Consider the following 27,751-nt stretch of genomic DNA (forward strand, 5'->3'; position numbering starts at 1 on the left):
TTTTAGTAATGCAACAGCAATAAATTAAAGCAAAACAGCAACATTGTGTCACAACAACAATTTACTGTAGAAATTCGCAACTTCCGTAAGCATTTTTTTCCTATCCGGTTCAACGTGTCAACCGAACACACAGCCAGCCGCCCCATTTAGCGTGGCGAACGCCAGGCAGCACAGGAGAGGTGACACATAAAAAAACGAAAGATAAAGAAGCAGAAGTCGAAACGAAGACACAACAATGCATTTATGAATGAAATATCAATGATCCATTTCTCCGTCGCCGATTGCCACACGAATTAACTGGCGACCGGCCACCACACACACACACACATGAGCACTGTGGCAACTATGCAGCCGCATGGACTGGCAAGTATGTCTGCTATGTTGCACAATTGGCATTGGTGTTGGCGACACTAAGCAACTGCGAAAACGGCGACGATGCCAAAGCATTGACTTCGATAACAACAACAACATGTACGGCAATCGACACAACAGTTGGGACACCATGACGCTTTTGGCTGCTCGACAGAGCTTTTGTTATTGTTGTGGCAGGGCGAATTGTCGCTTTTTTGTTATCTTCGGTGCTTGCTTTAATGCCGCAATGTTGCATTTGGCGTCGTGCGTCACTTGACTTGACTTGACTTCCTTTGGGTGCTTTGTCTTTTTGTTTTTGCTTTCAGTTTGTTTTGTTGTGCCGTTGAGCAGCTGAATATTTCCAATTGGCCGAGTGGAAGTTGCAACAACGACGCGCACTTTTACAATTTTTCACTGTATGTGTGTGTGTTAGTAAGTGTGCAACAGTGTGTCAACAATAATAACAATAAAAACCGAATGCAGCGACAAAAACAACGGCAATAACAACAGAAATAGCACTAGCATAATTTCCATTCATTTGACCACTTAAGTGGCGCATTCGTTTCCGCTCATTGATCGGTTAGTTTGTTGCGAAAAAATGCACAAGAAGGAAAAGTGAAGTGAACAAAGCGTAAGAAAAGCCACGCGCTTGTATTCCGTTAATAAGCAAGCAAATCGGTGGTGTTGCAAAAACGTGTTTATGAAATTTAAACCATAAAAAAAAAATTGGAAAAATTTTCGAAAAAAAAAATTCTACAAGTTTTTATGGAAAATATGCATACATATATGCTTAAATATGGGTGAGTATAGCATGTCTTCAAAATATCATTATTTTCATGTCTCATGACTGATTAGTTCCGTTCTCTCATAAGTGAACACCAAAATGGCATTCGCTAAATTAACAAAATGCATCTGCATTACGAACATAAAATCATCTATCTCATCTGAGTTCAACGATTTAAAAGGAAAGAAAATTCACCTTTCAATTTGATCACAGTGGTATGTCTCTCAAACGGCTAAACCGATCAACTTGCAATCTTCACACGCTCTTCTTAGCTATATTTGTCAAAATAATAATTTTTTTTACAATAACTTATTTTTTTTTAATTATGAAGTGTACTTTTTTCACAAAAATCATTGACTAGTCTTTAGATCATTACCTATATCCTTTTATAGCAATATTTTTTTCGATGTTTTTTCCTGTGAGATATTTTTAGGGAGGTAAATCATTCTCACAGCCAGGGTCTTTGTAAGAGGTCCTCCTGCAGATCGGTTACGAAACCAAGAGAATCCAAAACTTCTTAAACTGAATTATAAACAAGAAAAAACGTTAACTTCGATTGTACCGAAGCTAAATACCCTTCACAGGTGCATTTCTGTTAGTAACTATGTGTTCGGTTTGTATGGCAGCTACATGCTATAGTAAGCCGATCTGAACAATTTCTTGGGAGATTACATTGTGGCTTTAGAAAATAATCTATACCAAATTTCGTGAATATATCTTGTCAAATGCAAAAGTTTTCCATACAAGAACTTGATTCCGATCGTTCAGTTTGTATGGCAGCTATATGTTATAGTGGTCCGATATCGGCAGTTCCGACAAATGAGCAGCTTTTTGAAGAGAAAATGACGTTTGCAAAATTTCAAAACGATATCATAAAAACTGAGGAACTAGTTCGTAAATATACAGACAGACGGACGGACATGGCTAAATCGACTCAGCTCAACATACTGATCATTTATATATATACTTTATAGGGTCTCTGACGATTCCTTCTGGGTGTTACCAACTTCGTGACAAACTTAATATACCCTGTTCAGGGTCATTGATTTGACTTATTGATTGTAGAAGAAAGACGTTTTTTGAGAGTCATTACAGTTTTTGGTTTAGACAAGTGTTGCAAGAAGATGCAAAGAAAATCATGAGCGATGCTATGCAGAGGTCTTGTGATTTAAAGCTTCTAAATATTTTAGTCTGCTTTACAGCCTCAACCAGTGTAAAGAGAGATTAAGATTAAGTAATGTTTATTACCTACTATTTAATTCATGATTACCTACTTAAAGTGTCTAAATCTCTTAGTTAAACATTTTATTTTGTAGAATTCTAAATCAAAACTATGTTTAAGATTAATTATCTCACACCTGCCGCCACTGTTACAATTAGTGGCAGTAAAAAGAAAGAATAACAGATTTAATGATGTCAAGGAAATTGAAGAAACACCTTTGCAAGAACTAAATTTGTGTAAAAGAAATCAAATCAACAAAAAATTTGAGATTGCAATAAAAAATAAACTTACTTTAGCTAAAGTGGTACATTTATGGGGCACTTAGGAGCTGCGGGGCAACAGCAACAACAATAAAAAAAATAAAAATTACCATTAAAGTGACTACTACGAAAGCTAAAATAAAAAGGAGAAAAGTGTAATAAATAAATAAAAGGTAGAAGGAATGTGTGTATGTAGATGCTTGTGTGTGTATGTAGATGCTTGTGAGGCGAAAAAGTAATCCGTTGTAGTGGAATTGAAATAGTTTAATTTGAGTGGAATTCTTGACCGACGTGCCTTCGAGCACAAATACCTGCAAACACACATACAAGCACACATACACACATGCGAGTAACTGTCCGTTTTATTATTTACACGAGTGTCTATGGGAGTGTGAGTGAAGATGCCCGAGACGCTTAAGTGCCATTCATGGAATTAATGTAAACAGAGCCACACGGCTAAGAGCGTACCGAAATACACACGTCCCTGTAAACATACAGGCACATAGGCAAGCGGTTCGAGTAAATATTGTATGTGTATGCTAATGTTTAGTTAGATTTGCATATGGACATGCCTAATCGTTGCTCATTCATATATGCATGTTTGTACAGTTGTGCGTGTATGTGTGTGTGTGTGTGCCTGCACATCCTCTGTACACACGGCGAAAGCCAAATATTTACCAAATGAATCCACGGCTAACTGCAAGCACACATACGCGCACACATTCCAACTCCCATATGCATACATGTATATGGACGTATATGAGCATGTGTACGTGTGAGAGTGCACGTAAGCGCGCGCTGCTGGAGAGATACTTGAAGTCTCTAAGAAAAACAGCTACCGGTGTTACGGGCTCTCGATTTAATGACCATCATTAACATATGCCGGACGAAGGTAACCATAGCAACAACAAAATCAACAACAATGCTACAGCAACAATACTACCAAAAGCGATGTGAAATGAAAAAAGGGGTAAGAGGTAAGGGGTACGTATAGGCTGAAATGTGTACGAGCCAAATGCGAGGAGAGAAGAAAATATTTGAACGCGAAGCAACATTCCAAGCCGAACGGCTCAGCGGCCAATATTATTTGCTCCAGCAACGCAAGACAACAACTCCGAGCAAAATAAAGACAATAATAAAAAATCAGAAAAAAACAGAAAAGTCAAGAAAGAAAAGCAAACGAAATTCATTTCAGTCCAAACGCGTTGCCCCAAAAATCAAGCAGCAAGCGAGCAGCGTCAAAACAACAACAAAGTAGACAAGCAAAACCCCACCGCATGCAACAACAAGCGTTTTTGATTGAGTTTTAAGGCCAAATTGCTTCACATACATATGTATGTATGTATGTATATACATATATATGCACTCCCATGCTGATGTGTGTACTGCGGTGCGACAGTTGTTACCACATGAAGGCCGATTGCGAGCTGGCCAGTTGTCGGTCACATTATCGTTAACTGTTTGGTTAGCCAACGTATGGGGGTTAAGAAAATACTCGAAATTTTCTCGAAGCGGCCGTTTCATTTCAATGTTGTGATAGATCAATTAAACGGGCGTAGAAGCACAGATTTCTTATGTTAAATATACGGCATTTGGGGAAGGCATTTGTTTAATTTCACATTAGTTCTGAAGAAAATAACTTTTTAGAGACAAAATACAAAATTTTCTTTGAAAATAATTTCTGATACAATACAAGCTAATTTTCAATGCTGAAAATTTGTAAAATCAACGCTTCGTTTTGAAAATATTTACAAAGTATTTTAGGGCTGGTCAAAAAAACGAACATTTTTTTCGCTTGCTACTCTGAGAAATATGTTGGTTCTTAAAAACTTTTAAGAAAGACTTCGAAGTATGAGCTCTTAATTGTAACGGGAAGGTCCTCTGCCTTACCGTTATCTATTTGTTTTTTGTTATCAAATCAAATTTGTTATCAGCTGTTCAAAAATTTGTGAAAAGAATGAAGAAATTCGCCATTTTTTGAAATTTTTATAGTATATAAAAACGGGAAGCATTCCAAGCAAGCCACCAATTAAATTGTGGTTAGTTTACGGTGACGATGGTGTATCAGTTCGTGTAGCACAACAATGGTTCACTTGCTTCCGTTCTGGAAATTTCAAGGTGAAAGATGCACCTCGCTCTGGTCGACCTATCGTTGAAAAAGTCGATGAAATTATGGAAAATATTGACCAGGACCATCATGACATCGCTAAGGATCTTAGCATTCTTCAACAAACGGGTTTGAATCATTAAAAAAGGCTGGCTACAAAAAGAAGCTCGATGTTTTGGTAGCACATGAATTGTCTTTGAAAAATTTAATGGACCGAATTAACAACTGCGATTCTTTGCTGAAACGAAATCGAACCATTTCTGAAGCGAATGGAAACAGGAGACGAAAAGTGGATCAAATACGAAAATGATGTGCGAAAAAGATCATGGTCCAAGCGTGTTGAAGCTCAACAAATGGTCGCAAAGCCAGGATTCAAGCCTCGAAAGGATATGCTGAGTGTTTGGTGGGATTGGAAAGAAATCACCCACTATGAGCTGCTCCAGCCTAGCCTGGTCGAACGATTGATTCTACACTTTACTGTCAATAACTGATGAGATTGAAGCAGGCAATCGAAAAAAACGGCCAGAACTGATCAACAAAAAGGACTTCGTCTTCCATCAGGACAACGCTAGACCACACACATCTTTGATGACTCGGAAAAAACTGGGAGAGCTTGGCTTGAAAGTTTTGATGTATCCACCATATAGCCCTAACCTTGCACCAACAAACCAGAAACTAGAAATAGTTTACACTGGTGGAATAATGTTTCTAACGGAAAAATGGCAAAAAGTTGAAGTTTGATTAGATACGAAAGGACTTTTTCGACTACCCTATATATGTAAATTGAAAGAAACCAGGCGACAAAAAAATTGTTTTTTGACCCACCCTAATATACATGCACTTCTATTTGTACTCAATGTGAGATTTAAAAGTTTCAATCGATTTTTATAATACACAATGTGCAAATTAAATTTTAATTTCATATCTGAAGATTCGTTACGCCCAGCCCCTGCCATTGAATCTTTTTAACATGCATTTCCGTTCTAAAGCTAGCTCTAACACCCTGTGGACATATTAGAATGCTAGTCTTCTGCAAATGACCACTTAACTAAGCGCAATTTGTCTATGGAGATCTGCTTTTATTGATATTAAATATTTATTGCACAATTACAATAACACTTTATATAAATTTCAATGGTAACGAGATCGTTGCATTCAAGGGTGTATTTTCAAATAAAATTTAAGTGGTCTCAATGAAACTTTACGGCCTACGCAGCACAGCGAGCGGCGATGTGAAGTTAGTAGCTAAGATGTGAGGTAATGGCGGGCTAAGTGGATGCAAATTGTATAAGCAAGAGTATTGGTGAAAGGATGTATATATATATATATGTATATGTATGTATATAGAGCATGCAAATACATATTTTACGAGGATATGCTATTTTAAAAAGGAAGAGAAATTACAGAAAAGTTTCCGAGCTCAGAAAATTAAAATTTTAATTTTATAAATTTATGTTTCTTTCTTTTCATAAATAAGAAGTTAGTTTTGAAAACAAGCACTTTTGAACACCAAAATTTTGGGGAGCTATAAATTGTTTAAAGCATGCGTCAGCAGAACTCCAGCCAAATGCTGATCCCGTCAGCAGCGTGCAAGCCAAGAACTATAAATAAACGGTTCACAGATTGTTTGGGTGCCGTCGTTGTTGTTTTACACTTAACTACCATATGTAGCAGAGAGCAGAGTGCAAAGTGCAGTGCCGGTTTCTGTTTATTTTTCATGAATCCACGCACATACATACATACCTACATTTAAGTATGAGTGTTTGTGTCGGAAAATCTGCAGACACCTGCCACGTACCGAACTGGCTGCGGCAGACGGCGTCAGACGCACACATACATACAAACACTCTAACACATATCTACATACACACATGTACCATTGTGTGCAAGGCGAAAGGTTTTCTGGGTTAAACCGGAAGTCCGGAAGTGATTTAATGCATTCCTCAATATAAGGATGCAAACAAAGCAGCAAAAAAAATGTGAAACAACAACACCAACAGCAATAAACGCTTAGAACACTTGCTTGCAAATACATACATATATACGAATTTTATTTTTACAGTAGGGGTATGTATGTGTGTATGTATGTGAGTACGTTTATGAACCCGGAACAAGGATATACAAACACAACAACAAAAACAACTAGCAAATACTCAACAATAACCGGAAGAACGGCGTAGGAAGAACATGTGCAACAACAATAACAACAACAACACGCTTGGCCACTTAAAAAGGAGATTAGCAGCAAATGTGTGGATAGAATGCCAAGCGAACAGGTTTCTAAAATAAGGCCGGGAAAAAAACACGAAACAACAACAAAAGACGAAAGAAAAAAGTAAAATAAAAGTAAATCACTAACAAAGCAGGAGGAACAAATAGAACAAATAAGCATGCTGGGAATGTGTCAGAGAAATTAGAAGACGACAGCAGCAGCAGCAGCAGCAACAATAACAACAACGGAACAAGAATCCGGAAGTACGGAAGTGGATTGAACTGCGTTCGTCCGGCTGGTGGCTGGTGCCTGCTGCTTACATACACACACACACACCTATACATTCATATATGTGCTCTTCTACTTAGTGTTTAGCGCTGTTCGTTTGTTTGTGCACCCATGCAATGCCGGGTCTTTGTTCTTTATTTGGTTCCGCAGCTATTAACTGTACATATGTATGTACATTTATGTATACGTGTGTGTGTGCACTGCTGTGTTGTTGTTGTTGTTCCATTTTTCGTCTTAGCAGCGTCACACTTCCGGATTGCGTGGCATAAGCGAGCATCGTTTGCTGCACAAAGGTGTTCACACTCTCTTACACTCAAACACATGTATACATATAGGTATATGCAAGTAAATATACATACATATATATATATATATAGTTTACTAAATGCATCACATGCATGTGGGTATGTAAGTTGTCAATTTCGATCTGGTGCCGCCGCTGCTTCTTTCTACTTCCGTTTCTATCGCTCTTCCCCTTTCCAAGTTGCTCTACACACATGCAATCGGTTTTTTATCTCATTCACTTCCGATCATAATGTCAATGCTGTCGCCAGTTGGCTTATGATCTCTTCTTACTATTGTTGTTGTGATTTTTAGAATCGTCAACAGCCACAACTGTAGTTCCGGTATTAATTACTTTTCTATTTGGCTGCGATTTTTTTAGTTGTTCTTCGTTTTTTTCTTATGACGACAGAAATCCGGAAGTAATCGTCAATCAAGAGTTTTTTAATCGTCAATCATTACTTCCGGATTTCTGTCGTTTTACGAGTAGTTAGTGTACTTATAAAGATTTGTTTTTGTAAAAGTCCAGGCTGTCCACAAGAACAAGATGATATAAAAGGCTATACGAAGTTTACCCCGGAAAGAAGTTTCACAATACAGTATTTGCATATCTGATTAATGTGACGAGTTGAGTCGATTAAGTCATGTCCATCTGTCTGTATATACGTGAACTTGTCCATTAGTTTTAAAAATATCGATTTGAAACTTTGCACACGTCCATTTCTTCCCAAGAAGATGCTCATTTATCAAAATCGGCGATATCGGATCACTATATCATATAACTTCCATACAAATTGCTCGATCAAATCAAGTTCTTGTATGGAAAACTTTTTTATTTGACAAAATTTGCGAAATTTGGTGTAGAATATTGCTCAAGACAGCGCTTTAACCTCCGAATAAATTGATCAGATCAGTCCACTGTATCTTATAGCTGTCATACAAACTGACCGACTAATGTCAAGATAAAAATATTTGTATACGATTTTTTACTATGAGAAATGAACCTGTGAAGGTTCGGTACAGCCGAAGCTAACATATTTCTTGTTCCTTTTCGTTAAATTCTCTAAGATCTCATTCTAACACATAACACAGTTCATACAGAAAATCTCAGTTAAGTATTAATATTCATCCACATTTATCTACACGATTGTATGTACATAAAAGCATTATGTATTTGTGAGTCAACCAATTTTCCGCTTGATAAATCTACAAAACACTATTTCCGCTCATCGATTTCATTTTCTAGCGATATTTTCTTTTACACAGAGTTATGTTTCCCGCTATCACTTCATCTACAGCAGCTAAATATGCTTAGATGAAGCACTATATGCACCTGTTATATACCAACACATACACACACTCTTTGCATGTCGTGCATTCAAATTAACATCCTTTTACGTAATAGTAGTGAACGTCGCCACAGCATCCCTCACCTGCGCTACCAGCCAATTCAACCTTTTTTCCATAGATCTTACTCACGCCATGGAGTAGTGGTGACCTACATACGCGCAAATACACATATTTACTTATATAAATGACTTACAATAGCGTTGGACACACCTGCCAGCCAATTCTTGTGACAAACAAATAACACAAACACATGTACATTATTATAATGAATTCCCGGTTCTTTAAGCGTTACATAACATGAAGGGTTCCTTTCAAGGATGAATCACAAGCGAAGCATAGGGAACTTTTACACTCCCCCTTCCGCAAGTGTTTGACAAATTCTCAAGAGTTTTTTCAATCTGTATTTTTATAATGAAATTCTTTTATATAAGAGCTCATGCGTGCGTTAGTTGGGGCTTGTTAAACTAATATATGTATACAATGCCACATTAGGGGTGTACTTTTTTTATTTTTATGAAAGAACAAGAAAACGTTAAGTGCAGTTGCAACGAAACTAAATTTCGAGAAGATATCGCGTTAAATAAAAATGTTTTTTTTTCACACAAGAACCGAGTTTCATCGGTCAGTTTGTATGGCAGCTATATGCTATAGTGGACCGATCTAAAAAATTTCTTTAGAGTTTATACCGTTGTTGGCTAACAACAGTCTATGCCGAATTTCCTAAAGTTATATTGTCTAATAAAAAAGTTCTCCATACAAACACTTAATTCCAATTCTTCAGTTTGTATGGCAGCTATAAGCTATAGTGGTCCGATATCAACGGTTCTGACAAATCAGCAGCTGCTGGATAAGAAAAGAACGAGTGCAAAATTTCATGTCGATGTCTCACTACCTGAGTACAACAACCAAAGAACAAACTTTGGTCCGAACATACATGATTGCCTGATTTCGAAAGCTCTGCGAAGAATATAAAAACTATGTTGCACAACAAATCTTTCTAATGTAATATTTATAATATATTGTAAAATATATTTTATATATCGTTGCCACATATTTATTATATCAAGAAAATTTTGAAGCCTCAACAAAAGAGATTTATTTAGTAATTAGAAAAAAACCAAAATTTTGAGCATCCCTAATATATAATATATTACGCAATTAACATATAATAATCCCGTATGCTGACATGCTCGTGTGAAACTACAATGAGAAAGGGGAGAAAGCCTGTGATTTGGAATTCTTGTTGTTTGTTTGTCTTCAAGGCAAAAGGAGAAGCGCACGCAAGGATTTCTTGGCATGAAGTGAAAACTTCAAAGCGCAGCAGGGTATTAATCGAAGCACTATTTAGTTATTGTATACTTAAGGGGTGTCTGTCTACTTAAGAAGCGTGAGAATATGCTCCTGGCGTTTGTTTCAAGAACTTCAAGTTGAAGGATGTGCAAAGTCTTCCGTCTTCCCTCGTCGACTTGTAAATATTTGTGTAGTCGAGCCTGGCTGGCTGACTGGCATGTGAAGGAGTAAGTACTTATGTGTGTGTGTGAGTGCAAATGTTTAAATTAAATAAAAATTACATTAGGGAAATTATTAATCAATATTACATATAAAATTATCAAAAATTAGTAGAGTTTCAGTGCCAATAAATAGTTCCACAACTATTTCCATAAATCAACCACCGACTGGCGACATTCCATTACTCATTTACGAAATATTTTACAGTAATCTGTCAAATACGTAATCATTAATAATCTGAGATCTCCTTGCCTTAAATCGCCCGCCTGTTGCCTTTCGAAACCCGCCTTAATATGCAATGATTACTTATGTGGCGAGTAATATGTATTTGTGTGTGTGTGTGTATGTAAATGCAACTTGTGATATTCATTGCGATTGAAAGCAAAATTCTTGTGGAATTTTAAATGCATTCTTTTGGTCTGACAGAGACCGTAAAAGGAATTTGATATGCCAACTACTAACGCATACATACACACGTTAGTACATATACTAAACTGGTTCATTCATTCATATAATGGTGCTCTATATGTATATGCAGCAGAAACCTGAGTAATAGTAACTGATTCATTAACTGGCATATTATGGTCTCTTCAAATGACAAATTTACTGTGCTCGGGTGGGGGGGTTCAACAAAAGTTAACTGTGGTGAGGCCCTAATTTATACTTATGAGTATATTGATTGAATTTGGAATTCACAATTTATGAAAAGATAATTTCGACGTAAATCTTCGAATCATGCCTAAGCTTTTCGATCTACAAATTTTATTTAGTATTCCTTTATTTTCAAACAATATTTCTATCAGAAATCGCATGATTGGTTTTTGATTGAAATTTTCATGAAAATTTCATTACTCTGAACTTTCTTAAGGAACTTAAAATTATACCTGGTGTTAATTGGTTCACCTATCAGTCAAACCCAACTTGAAACGCTGGAACAACCGACAACAAATAGTTTTCAATTTGTCCTGAACGACTTGAAATTTTCACACGACTTTCATAAATATATTTTTCAGATAATTATCAAAGACAAACGATTTTTGATAATAAGTTCGAATTTTTAGTCCACACTGAAGTACAATTTTTTAAAGCTGTCATTTTTTCAAATCAAACCAAACTTTTCAAATCAAACTTTTGATTAATCCTTCGACTATTACTTGCATTTATCTATTTCGATAACAAATTCTTTTGGTTTTTGGATTCGTGAAAGTTTTCAGCAAAAAAAATCTTCCGCTCGCCACTCAAATTTTTTTGGAGTTCCTCCTGGAGATCGACTACGGGATAAAGGATATCCAAAACTGTTCATCAAAAAAATAAAAAATCACAAATAAACCGTTATTTTCGACTGGCAAGTGTATATAAGCACCTATTCCAATCCGACGGTGCTAGTAATTGAACTATGGTGGCTTTAATTTAGAATTCAGCTGACACCTAAGAATAATAGTAAAATATCTGCAGTACTTTTCGACCTCCTTTATAAACACAAACAACAAGGCAGGATAAAGTGACGTATGTAGAATGGAAGTCAGCGCATTTGCTGTCAAGCCAAAAGCAGTTTGTGCCACTAGGCAGCAACAAAAACAACAACTCGCCAGACTTAGTAAGTGAGTGCAGCAGCAGCAGTCCGGGCCTGACATTGGCTATGGTTAACTTGGTTAAACTACTTCCTAAAAGACACACAAAAGAATGCGCATATTATGTATGTGTGTATGTACATATGTACATATATACTCGGCTTGTTTGCCCATAATGAAGCTCGTATTTCAATTTCCCACTAAAACCAAAACTTCCATTAAAATGCAGCCTGCAAGTATCTATGTGTGTGTGTACGTGTTAGCGGTAAGTGTTTGAGCGTAACCAACAGTTGACTTGAATGGATGAAAGAATGAATGGATGGAACATAAGTAGTGACTGGCAGGCAGCTCGTCCGCCCGTCAGCCAGCGCGACAGTTAGGTGGACGGTTAGTCAGCCGCTGAGTCCGCCGTTTTAGCTGCTCGGTTAGGCAAGTTTCCGTCTAAGTGAATCAGTGGCATACCCCAGTTGAGTTTGACATTGACATAAGATGTAAGAATGCTTGTCGCCAATAATGGCTTGCGAAGCCGGGGAAGGGGAGGAAGAGCTGTATGGAGAGGAGGCGGAGCAAAAGAGCAGCGAGAATGACACGAGGTGCACCATTTTCGATGTTGCAAAGTTTGGACTGCAAATGCGGCTAATGACAGCAACTGCCAATGTGGGTAATGCAAGCATACATATGTACATATGTATGTTAAGTGGCATATCCATATGAATTTATATATTTGTTATGAATATTTGAGCGCAATTAGACGCAACAGCTGGACATACATACATATATAGAAAATGGACGGTCAGAGACAGCAGAGAGGATTCAGCTGAGATGTTTGCGAATGTATGACGCATTACAATATACATCTTTATATAAATATATATATGTGTATATGTATGTATGTGTGTGCGTGCAATGCTTGCATTGGTGGCATACTTTGAGCGACTGCAAGCACTGCAGTTGACAACATAGCGAAGTAAGCATGCCACAATGCATATGTGTATGTGTGTGTGTCTGTATGTATGTGTGAGGATTGTTAGTTGAGCTGAAGATTAGTTGCTGCACTAAAATTAACCGCAAATGCGGGCTCAGCTCGACACATACACGCTGCGATACATACCATATATGTATATATACAGATATGTGTGTATGTAGGCATATATATAGTATATATACAATATATATGTATATAAGCTTTTGTGCGGTTTTCTTTACATTGCTGTACGTTTACGATGAGCACTTCCGGTGCGTGTTGCAAGTAGCAAATGCGGAATTTTACGTAGCTTCATAAATATGCTGCACGTATGCGAGCATTCCTTCGCACACACACACACACAATGCTTATTGAGAATCCGATAGCCGTTAAAGTGAGCGAGTCGCCAGTATCTGGGCACAGTGGTTGCAGGGTTAATTTAACAGAAATTCTTTACAAGACAAATATTTTCGCTTTCGACGTCACGCTGCGAAAAGCACACAAGAGATACATACAAACAAGCTTGCACATAGGCATATACCTCCATTGTCCTCACACATTTAACTACACGTGTATGTGTATGTGTGTGACTGCGTTCTGGGAAGCTTTCCAACTTCCGTTACCGCTATAATCCTTCAATGCATGCGCACTCACACTACAAACGCTGGCGATTATGTCACAGCCACCCCTTTAAGCTAATTGTTTTCTCACACACACACACACAGCCATACATGTAAGCGATGCTATGCTTACCTGCATAAAGTTAAAAGTTGAGTTGAAATTCATTTGTGTCGGCACGTTTCACTTCTTCTGCATTCACCCGCCTCATATTGTTGTTATTGTTTTGCAATTTTGCCCCCCCGCAAAGTGGCTTTTGCTTCCGGCTTTGGCATTTTTTCGTCATAATATGCATTTCTGTTGTCTTTGCTGTTTTTGCCCGTCGCTTTTTGTGGCAGTTTAGTTGGAATTTTTCATATCTACTTGGAGAGCCATTGATGTATCGGCTAAAAAGGATTTCACAGTCAAGGACATAAACAATTTTTTTTTTGTTGCAGCTATGTCAAGCAAGTGAAGTGCTTTTTTGCCTGCATGCCATTTAGCAGGTTTACGTTTACGTTTTCTAATTAATTAATTTTTTCATAATTTTGTTTTAATATACCATGAACAAGTTATACCTATTAAGTTTGTTATAAACACCCATTAGAAAACATGGGAGACCTTATAATATATGTATATATATAATATAAATATATGTATATATAAATGGTCATATAAAACGATGAAATCGACTCCGCTGATTCAGCCATGTGTGCCTCTCTATCCGTACGTCTGTAAATACGCGAATTAGTTCCTAAGTTTTCGAAATATCGATCTGAAATTTCGCACACATCCTTTTCTCCCCAAGAAGCTGCTCATTTGTCAGAACCACCGATATTGGACCACTACAGCATATAGCTGCCTTACAAATTGACCGATCCAAATCAAGTCCTTCAATGGAAAACTTTTGCATTTGACAAGATATCTTCAAGAAATTCGGTGTGCATTAATGCTTAAGGCAGTGGTGCAATCTCGGGAGATATGGTTCAGATCGGATCACAATAGCATATAGCTGCCCTACAAAATCAAGTTCTTGAATGGAAAACATTTTCATTATACAAGATATCTTCACAAAACTTGGCGTGGATTATTGCTTAAAGCAATGCTGCTATCTCGGAAGAAACGGTTCAGATCGGATCACAATAGCATATAGCTGCCATACAAAATAAATCATCGTAATCGGAAGATATGTCTTCATCAAATTTGCAATGGGTTATTGTCCAAGGCAAGTGCTTTATCCAAAGAAACTATTCCGATTGAGCCACTATAGCACATAGCTGCAATACAATATGACCGATCAAACTTACTGTATGGAGTCTTTTGTATTTCTGAAAGGTGTTATAGCTTCAGTAGCGAAGCTAACCTTTTTCGGCATTTTAAAATTTAATTTAATTCCATCCAATTGAATTGAAATTAAAGATTTTAATTACAAAGTTTTATTATTGACTCATTTGCGTTGTTTTGTATTTTTCAAGCGCTTTTTATATGTTTTTTATCCCCGCACGCTATTTTCACACCCGCTGACGTATGCTGTTTACGTTTTTGTGCTTCACAAAATGCCCTGAAAAAACGCTGAATGAATGAAATCATCGAAAATATATGGTATTTTGGTATTTTAGCAATCGCAACAACAACATCTGTGAATGGAGCGGCAACATGACACGAGCAGTTGCTACACGCGAGGCGCAGACAGCTGCTGTCGAAGCCAGTCATGGATGCACACACACACATACAACTGCGTAATTTCAAAAATATCGAACAAATTAAAACCAAAGTTGTCGGTCCATTTCTCGTACGCACTGGGCTTTTACGGCCGCAATGGCCTGTAGGCCTGTAGGCGCGCAGGCTCTCCGTCTAAACAACGGCGTAATGTTCAATCAACCATTCATTCAAACATTTATTTACCTCCTCAGTCTGTTGTCTGTTTGTCTGTTTGTCTGTCTGCCCGTATGCATGTAGGTGTGTGCGTGGCTTGTAGACCACGTTTACTTTGTAGTCTTCTTGGCCCATCTTTGGTCGTTTGTAAGTTTGTCTGCACAGACGTCTCTTTTTCATTGTTTTGTTGGCTTTTATGCGTGTTTATTGTATTTTTTAAAATATCCATTCGTTTTGTTGATTTTATTGCCGTACACATTGTTGTTGTTGTAAGCGCGCTTCACATTCCTCAATAATGTGCGACCAACTCACATGCCAACACACAGCATTCCACGCGTATGCACCTCCCCCGCTCCATGCCGCCACACACTTTCGATTCATTCATAAGATTTCATCGTCCACTGCACACACACACACACACGCATGCACACAAATGCCGTCGCCGACATACAAACACTACTATTTCATTCATAAAAATGATCGTTCATTCATTCATTCATACAATCAATCGCCGTAAACACACATTCCTCTTTGTTTTGTAGTTTTTGTTGTTGTTTTTCTCTGCCTCCCGCTTGCGCTCGCAGCAACCTTGCTTGCTCGTACAACACGCCAGATCGGCGAGAGCATCCACAGTCGTACTTATCTTCGCATTGTTGCTGCGCGCGCCACCCGCTCGCCCCTGCCCCGCTACGCTGCTCCGATCTGTGATGTTTGACAGCTTTTTCTTCGATTTGGTTATTGTTGCCTTACTCATACATACATGGTTGTTGTTGTTGTTGCGTTCTGGTTGCTCGCCGCTGTTGTTTTGCCCATTTTTTGCTTCGCCGCTTTTCCGTTTTACTGCCTTTTTTCCATTTGTTCGAGTGTGTGTGTGTGTTGTTTAATGACGTTTTGTTGCTATTGTTGTATTTGTCATTTGTGAAACGAGAAAATTACTCGTGTTCTACCCCCTCCACTTCCTCGTCTCTTTCTCGGCTTGTTTGCTTTAAGACCGGAACCAAATCTTAGCGGCTCTAAACGACCAAAATTTCTTCCGTTCTTTTGAACGACTTGTTGTTGTTTTTATTTCAACAAATTTTATGCTTTTTTGTGATGCATTTCGTTTTAGTTGATTTTTGTGGGTTTTGGTTAATTTTTGGTTTTATGGAGCTACAACTAGCTTGTTATTTAGCTGCAACGGAAATGGTCAGTTGTGTCTTAAATTGACAATCGATTGTGAGAGAGATACATGTATGTATGTCTGTATATGTGCCTGCATGGGAGCTCTCATCGTTTGACAGAGACTTGCAGAGTGGCAAATCGAACAATCAACTGGCATAAAACAAGCATATTTACACATTATATAATAATGGAATACAAATAAGGTTACCACACACTCTCCTTGTTGGTTTGTTGGTCATTTTCAAAAGCATATTTTTTGTTGAGCGTCTTAACTTTAAAAATAACGGTCAGAAAAGTAGCGCTTGGTCAACATTTGCCCCTTTCTGTTTATGTTTTCTTATTTACTAACCCGATGTATCCGATGTACTCTCCGAAGTGCTGCTTGTTTCAGAAAGCTGTGTATTCACTCCGACAGTCGAGCGGCCATACTGTCTTTGAGCTCAAAACTGGTCAAGGAGTGCATAACCTCATTAGCAATACCTTCAAGCTTCTTTCATATTACGTTCGCATGGGTGTCCGGTCACCGCGGAATTGCTGGAACTGCAAAGCCGATGAGCTGGCTACGCAGGGCAGCCTTTCAATAATTTCATCCGTTTGGAGTCGAGTCGGTTCGATGTCTGTTTGCGTTCTGGCGTTGGACTTTCAGACCTCCAGTGAGCTCAGCAGGCGATGGTCAACATCCAGAACTTGTGCGACTGCGAGATCTTTCTGGCCCAGAGTGATCTGTGAGAGGCCGAAGTACTGGCTCTTAGCAAAGTCAATCTCACCACAATTATAGGTTTCTCGACTAGACATTTCCTTCCGACGCTCTTTGCCAAAGCTGGAAGGCGAAGTTGTGTCTTCTTGTCACATTTCGTCGATCGAAGAGTATTTGGGGATTCACCTTCTAGAAATCTTGAAGGCGGAGCACCTTCCCGTTGGAGAGATTTTCTTAGAGGTGTTTAAGAACATAGTATCCAGTGAAAAAAATCGTTTTTTTGACCACCCCTAATGTATATGTATGATACATATACAAAATATACTTATTTTCAATAAAAAAAAGAGATCAAAGCAGAAACACTAAACAATCAATGACAACACAAATAAAATCGTGAGAAACGCAAATCGACAAAACGTTTCTGACAGCAGAGAATCGAAGAATAATTTCAACTCACTCCATCTTAATAACTTCCGCGACGCACTTCCGTTCCACGCACAACTACAATTATTCACATACTCACATGCACGTGAAAGCAATAGCTGGCGGGTAGACCCGCATCCGGAAGGTGCATAGATTTCTAACCGCAATTCTAACACTAAGCACGCCAATCGCCTAGGCGGTGAAAAGAATCTGGCATTCTTTATAGCCCACGGCTGCCGATTTTAACACAAGACCAGCGTTTCTAGATAAGCGCAATCTTCGCTACACATGCATGTGTCTGTGTGCACATGTGCGCTTTGGACCAAAGGTAACAAGTGTGTTGGCCACACGACTGAACGACAAGCGGGCATTTCCCACAGCACAGAGACGCCACGGCAAACTACATGCAGGCATACATGAGCGTGTGTGTGTGAATAGATTTTGTCTGAAAGGAAAGTCGCTGGTTGAGGAAGTAGACTTATGGTACGCCGTCGCCGTTGTCGTTGTCGTCGTGAGCTGAAGAAGAGTTGCTGGTTGCTGTGAAGAAAATTGTCGCCGGCTAGACACCGATCTTGTAAATGGCTAGTCGCCAGCGGCATACAGATATAAATGCATGCTTGTGTCTGTATACAAGTGTCTTCTTCAGTTTGCCACTTCCGTGAACATTTTTAAATAGGTTCACTCTAATAAATATGTATGGTATATGGCTGTCGATAACTGGAAGGATGGTTTTGGTATAGTTCTCTGTAGAGTTTGAGAAGTTGGTTGGCAGTGATAACAAAAAGAGAAAGATCATGAAAATTCGGTTAAAATTAACACCCATTAAATAGATAATTTTGCTATTTCACCTGGATGTCTAGGATCCGATTTGCTTTTAGAAAAAGCTGGACATTTGAGGAAGAAGTGTTGGGATGTTTCTATTTAATCTTCTTCCAAACTTCTGATATAGCTATCTGGTAAAACATCCAATCTTACTGCATGAATCCCGATAAGACCTCTACAACCATTGAAAGTTGAATCTCGCTGAAAGCGAAGAGCTCTCTAGACCTCTTGGTAGTCCGCCAAGGCTTGTTGAGCTGATCTAAGGCCCAGCAAACCACAGGAAGCCAACGGAGCTCATACCTGGTGCAATTTCGCAGTTATTGGGACCGAAGTACCTGTCCTAGCAAGCTAATCCGTCTAACAGTTTCTTACAATATCGCTGTGACCAGTCTGGGTGGCCAGTCTAATCATAAAGTAACTTAATACTAGAGATAAAGTGTCTAGATGCGCCTTCGCTAGTCTTGAACGTCAGTAAACTCAAGGCTAACATCGTTGCCTTACTTTTGGGGTGGAAGAAGAACGACTGGTGTGGTGTCTACGCCCATAAAGAAGAAGAAGACTATCGGAGTGGGTAGTCAAGAGTCAATAGTTATTGGGTACATATAAATCGGAGCCTGTTCCGATTACGAAGACCTGACTATCACAAAAACTCCTCTCGAACAATTCGATTTTCGTCTGTCGATTTCAACTGTTTTCAGTGAAATTGATTTTAACTGTTCGAGCGAGTTTCGGCCAAGAATGGCTCAGAAGCTCACTTTAACCCAAGATTCTTTTCTAAGTTCCTTAGCCTTACTGTGGCAACTACCTCATACAAAGAATTATATGTGCACCATGTATTTTCATGATTAAAAAAGTACAAGAGCTGATATCGAAATATCGGGTATGTAGTTTTATTTGCAGATAAAGTTTACAAAATAAAAATATAAAGTTGTAACAAATTTCAAATATATGTAATAAGGAAGTTAAATCAAAAATAGTCTTAGTACTAAATATTTATATTTGCATATTTGATTTTAATTTTTTTATAATTTTTAGTGATTATGTATATATGATATTAATAGCCAATATTATTCAGTATTACGGAATTAAGTCGGGATGGCATCTAATCCACCAAGAATTTAAGGTGGGCTGGATCAATATTGGCCTATTCTTAGTCTATTGTCTTTTTAAGGTCCTTGCTATTGCCTTTTTAAGGGCTTACTGAAAAGTCCTGTCGTCGCCCAATAAATTGGCACCAAATTCTATTAACTCACTCTCCAGGAAACCCACTTACATTTGAGTATTCATTAGGGTAGAGATGTAGCACATATATGGCTTTCCCCTATGGCAGAACACAGCCCATACCATCCCACTGCCACCGCCCAACCTTCGCTTAAAACAGGATCGCCGATCCTGGCGCATATCTCTCCAATATGTTTTGCAACTCTCAGGGCCATCTATATTAAACTTCTTTTCATTACTAAAAATTACGTTATGCCATTCTTAGCATGAAAAACGGTACTTATTTGCAAACTCCATGCGAGCCTTCAAGTGTCGCTGTGAAGGCTTGGGTTTAGGCACCATGGACGTATGTTTCAGTAATGGATTTTTATGGATTCTTTGCACTATTCGACTGTCAGTTATTTGGAGACCCATTCGACCTTAAATTTTTTCGCTCTCATTAAATAAACCACAGCAAGTCTTTGTAATTGCCGTTTGCAACGCAAATCAATGTTGCTTTTCCGCCCACTTCGTCGAATTGTACCATATTAACTTAAAATTTTTTAGGTAATTAGAGATGCAGTTCCGGTGCCGGATTACTTTTTTTACGATATTGGTGATATTCGCACCGCTATCATGCATTCCTTTTATGATACCTTGTTCATGGTCTGTCAAACTGATTTCATGAGACATTTTAACAAACCAATGTCGAAATATTTAAATTAATTTAACTATTTTGAACAATTACATACTTATAATAAAAATCTCAAACTAATTTTTGCAACTTAACTTCCGAAAACGCTATTATCAGCAGTTGCGATCATTGCGCACTGTTGTGCACATATAATTATTTACTACGTAGAACCGAAAGCTCACGCACATTTTGAAAGCAACGGTACAACGAATGAAAGGAGAAAGCAAAAATTTTGGTAATTTCACAACAACAACATATCACCAAAGAATTGCTAAATTTCAGAAACGGGATGGTTTTTCATATATGCCGAAAAAACAGGAAACCTAGTTATGCACATATAATTATTTGTATGAGGTATGCTGTTACCAAGCCTGTAACTTAACCGATATTAAAGGATTAAATAATATTCCACTGAATGCAACAGGAGAGTTATTTCTTTTAGATCTGCATAGCATGTTACTTTACTCTTTAAAAATATCCAGATTTTATTAAAAACGATGCCTTGGCATCATTGTTCACCACAAAACAGTTATGTTTGTAAACTTTTTATGGAGAGTTACCAACCTTTACCATCCTTCCCAACTAGGTGTATACATATGTGCTTACATAAATACAAGGTATATACATATGTCATATGCGATTACACCCAAGGATAAGGCAGACTGCCTGCGACAACCAACAATCAATCAGAGCAGTCAGTAACAAGTACTTCGATTTAAGTAAAAACACCTGTTGCAGTCAAAGCATTCATTTTCAAAAGATATCAATAACAATCGCTGACCTGCTGCTGCTGCTGCTGAAAGTGCACACACACACATGACCAACTGTGATACCATGCAACAGCAAAAACAATGCATCGGTAAGAAAGAACATATTGCCGTTCAAGCGTAACTCAATGCAGGCACACACACATTCATGCATACTTACAAACACTTGTAAACGTGTGTATGTGTGCGTATGTGTGCGTATGTGCATTAAACAAATGTTGCTGCAGGCAGAGAGATAAACAAACTGCCGAGGAACACAACAGGAACTGTCAGAACAGCTGTGTGCCAGGCAACGGGCAACAAAAGAAAGAAGTAGAAGAAAAAAATTGAAAATGAATAAAAATAAAAAAAAGCAGATAGAAAACGAATGTGATTTGTATGTAGGTGCTGGAGGAGCAAGTGTGGAATGCGGTGTGTGGGTGTGTAGGTGTGTACCCGCACCAACAGTTGTCAATGCGAGCGGTGATAATCACCGTTTGACGCCGGGCAGATGAGACCAATGGCAAATGTTTGTATGGAGAAAAAAGAAGAAGGAAAAAACCGAGAAATCATTAATATGTTTTTGCTTTTGAAAATTTCAAACGGAAATCTAAAAATCATCGCCCGTCAGGAAATACTTATTTAATGCGGAGCAAGAATTCGAGTTTCCCACGCTTCTCGGCCAACTGGCACAAGTGTTCGCCGAAGAAGGCGAACAGCTGAACGGTGCAGGCGCAAGGAGGTTTTGAAAAGAAATGATTTACTGCGCATGCCTGGCGCACTTTGCAGTTGCGCGCGCAGGCGAACGTGAAAATATGAATGCGTGGACTTGTGTGCATGTACATACATATGTGTGTGTGTGTGTTTTGGTGTGTTAGTGCTCCTACCGAGAATTCTAACTCGGTTGTGCACAAGTTAGGCAAGCAAACACCTGCTTGTGCCGCTAAGAAAGCAGTGAAATGCGACTTTTTTTTATCAAAAAACGTCAGCAAGTCGATTATTGGGAGTTTGGGGGTGAATTACGCTGCTTGATAAACAAAAATTATTTACAGATTAGAGAAAGTTTCGATTTAATTCATTCGATACAAAACTAAAATATCAGTCGAGAAGCTAAAATGCGGAGCTGAAAAAAGTTTTGTATTTCAAGCAACAAAACTTTAAATTGTTTTCACAAAGGCAATTTAAAATCTAAAAAAAAACCATTCGAAATCATATTAAAACCAGCTCCACTTAGATAAGCCAATTAATTCAATTGTTAATAGTCCAGTTCAACACATTTTTATCACCCAAAAAGCGATTTCGAACTTTCAGTTCAACTCCTCTAAGTAAACAACTGGCACTCGGCTAAAAAAAAGCACTTCCGGTACGGCACATTCCATTCAAATGCCGTATTTCCTCATCAATTAGCATTTCTTTGCTTGCCACATCAACAATGGCCTAACAGCTAACAAAATAAGATAAGCATAACAACATTCGACAACAACAACGATGCCGACTTTATATCTTTTTCTTCGTTTGATATGTAAATAAGCATCTTCAGCATGAATAGAATGGCAGCAATTGTAAAAGTTTAGTTGAATAATAAAAAGGTGGAGCTGAGCTGCACTAAGAAGTGAGAAGGAGGTGTGTACATTTCTAAATAAACTTAACGTTTTTCCTAACACACACACACACATACAGAAGTAGGCATGCGAGCATACCAAGGCAATAACAAAAAGGCGTCGGTGAAGGCGCGTGATGGGTCATTAAGGGAACACAACCAAAAGCACGTGTAAATACACAAACACACATATACACAAACAGGCGCTCCTACACACATGCGTGCAGTTGTAAACATTTAAGTTTATGGCTTTGTGTGTGTGTTGGTTTGTCAGTTTGCTTTGTAAGCAAACAATCTCCATTCGCGTAAATACACACATCAGCTGAAGATAAACCAAATGTGCGTATATGGACATGCTAACAGTTGCTGTAGCAGCATTTACAACAACACTAGAGGAGGTAGTTTCAGCAGCATCACATATTACTCCATGTCATTGGCACACGATTGGCGTTGGAAGGGGGCAAACGGAAAACCCCTCGGAAAACTACACGTTAATGAATGAGTAAATGCATGCTTGGATGAATGAATGGCTGTATGAATGAATGAGAGAAATAATAAATAAACTCTAAGCTGCGGCGAAGTTGCTTACTTACTTCATGCCAGGCACATTCCGCTGGTGGGAAATGCCGAGGTGCAAAAACAATAACAAAAAGTTACTCTAGGGGAAGCAGGGTATAAAAGGAATTTAAAGAAAGCTTACAAAAAGACAAAAAATAATTTTAATAAAATAAATAAATAAATAAAAATTTAAAAAAAATAAAAATAATAAAAATAATATAAAAAATAAATAAATAAAAAAATAAAAATAAAAAAATATATAAAATTAAATTATATTAAAAATATAAACAAAAAACGTTGACTTCGGCTGCGCCGAAGCTAAAACACCCTTTACAGGCGCATTTTTTATAGCATAAAGGATAATAAGAAACCTTCATCTTGAGTTTGATCAGTCAGTTTGTATAGTAGCTACATATATGTGTGCTATAGTAGTCCGATCTGAACCATCTCTTCGGAGATGATAGCGATGCTTCGGAAAATAACGTATACTAAATTTCGTTAAGATATTTGGTCAAATAAAAAAGTTTTCCATACAAGAGCTAGAGTTACAACGGTCAGTTTGTGTGGTAGCTATATGCTTTATAAGTCCGATCGGAACTATTTCTACGGAGATTGTAGCATTGCTTTGTACAATAATCCATGCCAAATTTTTTTAAGATACCTCATGAAATAAAAAAGTTTTCCATACAAGAGCTGGAGTTAGAACGGTCAGTTTGTATGGCGACTATACGTTATGGTTGTCTGTTTTGAACAATTTGTGCGGAGATCACAGTGCTGCGTCAGAAAATAATATATACCAAATTTCGTTAAAATATTTGAGCAAATAAAAAATGTTTCCATACAAAGACTTGAGTTTGGTCGGTTAGTTAGTATGGCGGCTATATAGTATAGTGGTTCGATATCTGAGATTTCGACAAATGAGCAGCTTTTTTGGGAGCAAAAAACGTATGGAAATTTTCAAATCGATAACTCAAAAATGTAGCAGCTTTATACATACATACAGACAAGCTGAAGAACAGAAGAAAATTTGCCAGCTAAAACTTAAGGGACTAAGATTTAAACGCTCTATTTGAATATTACAAAAAATATGTTAACTAAATTACAGCCTTAACATTGCTCTTCAAATAATTTATGACATTTTTTTAAATATAAGAGAACAACTGACGCATAACGGTGGCAATTTCAGGGGCCTTGAGCGAGTCATCACGCATAAGTGGATTTGAAATCGCCAGACGTGCGCTACTCAGACAAATAGCTGGACATGTTTCACCGCATAAAAATGCAATATATAAAAATATTTGAAAATAAGAAAGCTTCTAAAGAATTGTGATGCTGCTGTACGTGAAAACACGATCACATCTGCGTTGTTTAAAAGTCACAGCTAGAAGCTCGTAAAGATTTCGTTTTGAATTATAAATAGCAAAGCCTTCATTCATTTCATATTTTCATTTCGAGCGACGTGTCATGCATTGCTTATGCACCTCTATATTTCTATGCATCGAGTAGGCGTGACCACTGATTTCGCTTTTGTTGTAATGCAATTGGAATTGGTCGTGCTCATGAGTTTGAGCGAAGCGATTTTTATGTGAAGTAAAATGGGTTTTTAAACAATTTGCATCAAGGCAAGCGGTCATTTCTATATATATATGTATATATAAATATATGAATTATAATAAAAATTATGTAGGTATTCGCTGGTACATATTTGGATTTTTAACGAGTGTCAACGCGGCCTTCAGATGTGAAATCGTTTTAGATAGCCAAAAGCGGTCATTCCGCAGCTATATTTAAACCATCTGACAGCAATGAGTGCAGTAAATTATTTATGAAATATGACAGCAAATTGTTTGCGTGGGGTTACCCACTTTGGAAAATGCAGGGGAATTACGTGTGCATAAATTACACCACTCAGACTAATAAGTATTGAAAGAGAGCATTTCAAAATAGCAAAGATTTTATTTTTTACCATTTTTAAAGACACTAACTCTACTTTCATCTTTATCACTCTCTTCAACACAGGACTCCGAAGACGATCTGCCGATTTGTGCGCCGAACGCCGTTTGCTCCAAGATCGACTTGTACGAGACGCCGTGGATTGAGCGCCAGTGCCGCTGCCCCGCAGTAAATCGACAGCCACACATCGTGCTGCATCACCACGCCCACCACAGCGCCGGCGATGCACATGCCGCTACAGCTGCCACCGCGCACGACAAATACCGAAGTTACTATGAGCGGGAGCGCTTGTTGCAACATAAACGACTGCTGGTGGGCGATTACAACGACAAGAAATTCGAGCAACTGCATTTGAAGAAGCTAATGCAGCGTCTGGGCGCGGTCTACGAAGAGGACTTACACCTGCCGCCTAATGATTATGCGGCAGCATCAGTCGCGTCACATAGCGAGGACAACGATGCGCTGCCGAATTCGCAAGAGGATGAGTTGCTGAGTGAGCTGAGCGACAATGAGTTTCCGCATACGCCTTCGCGTCGCAATTACTACAACGTTGAGCCGAGCACGGCGCATATGCGGCACTCGGGTCACAATGGTCATCGCGCAAAGGAGCCGATCAACTACATTGGTGGCTGTCCCAGCGGTTTGGGTGTGGAGGATGGGCACACCATTGCCGATAAGACGCGTCACTATAAGATGTGTCAACCGGTGCACAAGTTGCCCGTCTGCAAGTGAGTAGAGCGATGCAGAAATTTGAAGTTTATGTAGCATTTTTATAACTTATTGACTTTTTTCTACGTTTTTGCAGGCATTTTCGCGATTATACGTGGACGCTTACCACTTCGGCGGAGCTGAATGTGACCGAGCAGATAGTGCATTGCCGTTGCCCGAAGAATTCGGTGACATATTTGACGAAAAGAGAACCGGCGTCAGATGGCGCGAGTGGCTACACATACCTCTTTGCATGTTCACCCATAACAGTAAGTGTCTAATGACGGGAGTTTCTTAATTTTCTACTTTCTTTTGTTGGATTTTCCAGCTTCATTTCAAAATATTTGCATTTTTCGCGTTTCTTCATTGACTTATTTTTTAATTATTTTAACCTTATTAACTTTATATTGTTATTATTTCGTCTTCGTTCTTTCCAGCGCATTCGCTGCCAACGCAAGCAACCCTGCAAACTTTTCACGGTACGAAAGCGTCAGGAGTTCCTCGACGAAGTAAACATCAACGCGTTGTGTCAGTGCCCGAAAGGACATCGCTGCCCCAGCCATCACACACAGTCGGGCGTTATACCCGGCGAGAGCTTCCTGGAGGACAACATCCAGACCTACTCGGGCTATTGCATGGCCAACGATTGATGGTCTTCGGCGGCAGCGATGGGCAAAAGACGACAACAACGAAAGCGAAAATCCAAAAAACATAAAAAGCAAAAGCAACAAACACAGGTGAAGCCGCTGCAGCAGAGCGAAATGAGAACTGGGCAGCTGACCACATTCCAAATACAGTTATATGTGGGCTTAACAGTGCAGGCGACAGCAAGGGTACAAAGTAAAACATTTGATACAAATTAAAAGTAAAATACACACACATAAGCCTAGTAAGAAGTGCGAGTTGCAAGCAGCCACAAGCGAAAATTTAGTCAAAAGGAGAATGTTAAACAAAAAGCAACCAACAAATAGCTGACTGAGCCAGTTGAGTCTCGTCTTTTTTTAATGAATTAACTATTTAAGTAAATGCAAATTAGTGTTAAAAATTGTTTTGCTTACTTAAAATATTTAAATTAAATTATAATTAATTTATAAACAAGAACAAATATGAATATGTGAATATTTATTTAATTAAGCTATTTTATTGGTAAACTAAGCGCAGCTATGAGGAGTAAACGACGAGTCGTTAGTAATTACACGCCTAAATACAACTGAAAGTAAATTGCTTGACACATACATACATACATAATTATTGCCTATGCCTAGTATAGGGTGCGGAGAAAGTGAAGTTTTGTAAATTGTAAATAATTTAAAGTCCCGTAAAGTTAAACTATAAATAAAATAAAAACAAAAAATGCTAAAAAAAGTTATAAAAATTAAAAAAAAGAAATAATTTTTTTCAGTCGCCAAGCGTGCCAATTATAGGGTGCAGTCTTAATTAATTCGATTAAGTTATGAAAATCAGGTACTCAGTAACTTACTAAGCAAAACAGGAATCAATACGAAAAAACACATAAAGACAAGCTGAATTGTACCTGAAAGCAGTTTTAAAGGAAAATAAAGCGAAAAAATGCGAAATGTAAACGAGAGAAATAAAGTAGCAGGCAGATAGTTTCTACCATAACGAGAACATAATAAAGTAAATCAAAAAATAAAATAGAAAATAAACAGAATATGTAAAAATATTAATTTGTAAATATAAAATTAAATATTTTAATTTTTTTAATAGAAAAATAATATATGTATATCATTAACTTTTATAATTAAAAATTGTAATAAGCATACTTCAAAGAAAAACGAGCAAAAAAAACAAGAATT

General features: G+C 38.0%; 2 protein-coding genes across 5 annotated transcripts in view; one reads left to right on the plus strand and one right to left on the minus strand.

Annotated features, from left to right (window-relative positions):
- The window catches only part of LOC120777082 (protein giant-lens), a 38,255-nt gene extending 10,750 nt beyond the window's left edge, over nt 1-27,505 (plus strand). For all 4 annotated transcript variants that reach the window (XM_040108211.1, XM_040108210.1, XM_040108212.1 and 1 more), the window contains 3 exons: nt 25,293-25,954; nt 26,032-26,203; nt 26,372-27,505. In XM_040108211.1, the coding sequence (XP_039964145.1) occupies nt 25,293-25,954; nt 26,032-26,203; nt 26,372-26,584 (1,047 nt within the window). In that variant the 3' untranslated portion in view covers nt 26,585-27,505. The remainder of the gene's footprint in view (nt 1-25,292; nt 25,955-26,031; nt 26,204-26,371) is intronic.
- LOC120777079 (elongation factor-like GTPase 1) overlaps nt 1-27,751 on the minus strand; it is a 181,599-nt gene that overhangs the window by 32,676 nt on the left and 121,172 nt on the right. The window lies entirely within an intron of this gene.

This window comes from Bactrocera tryoni, chromosome 5 (genome assembly GCF_016617805.1).
Source record: "Bactrocera tryoni isolate S06 chromosome 5, CSIRO_BtryS06_freeze2, whole genome shotgun sequence".
In the NCBI taxonomy this organism is placed as follows: domain Eukaryota; kingdom Metazoa; phylum Arthropoda; class Insecta; order Diptera; family Tephritidae; genus Bactrocera; species Bactrocera tryoni.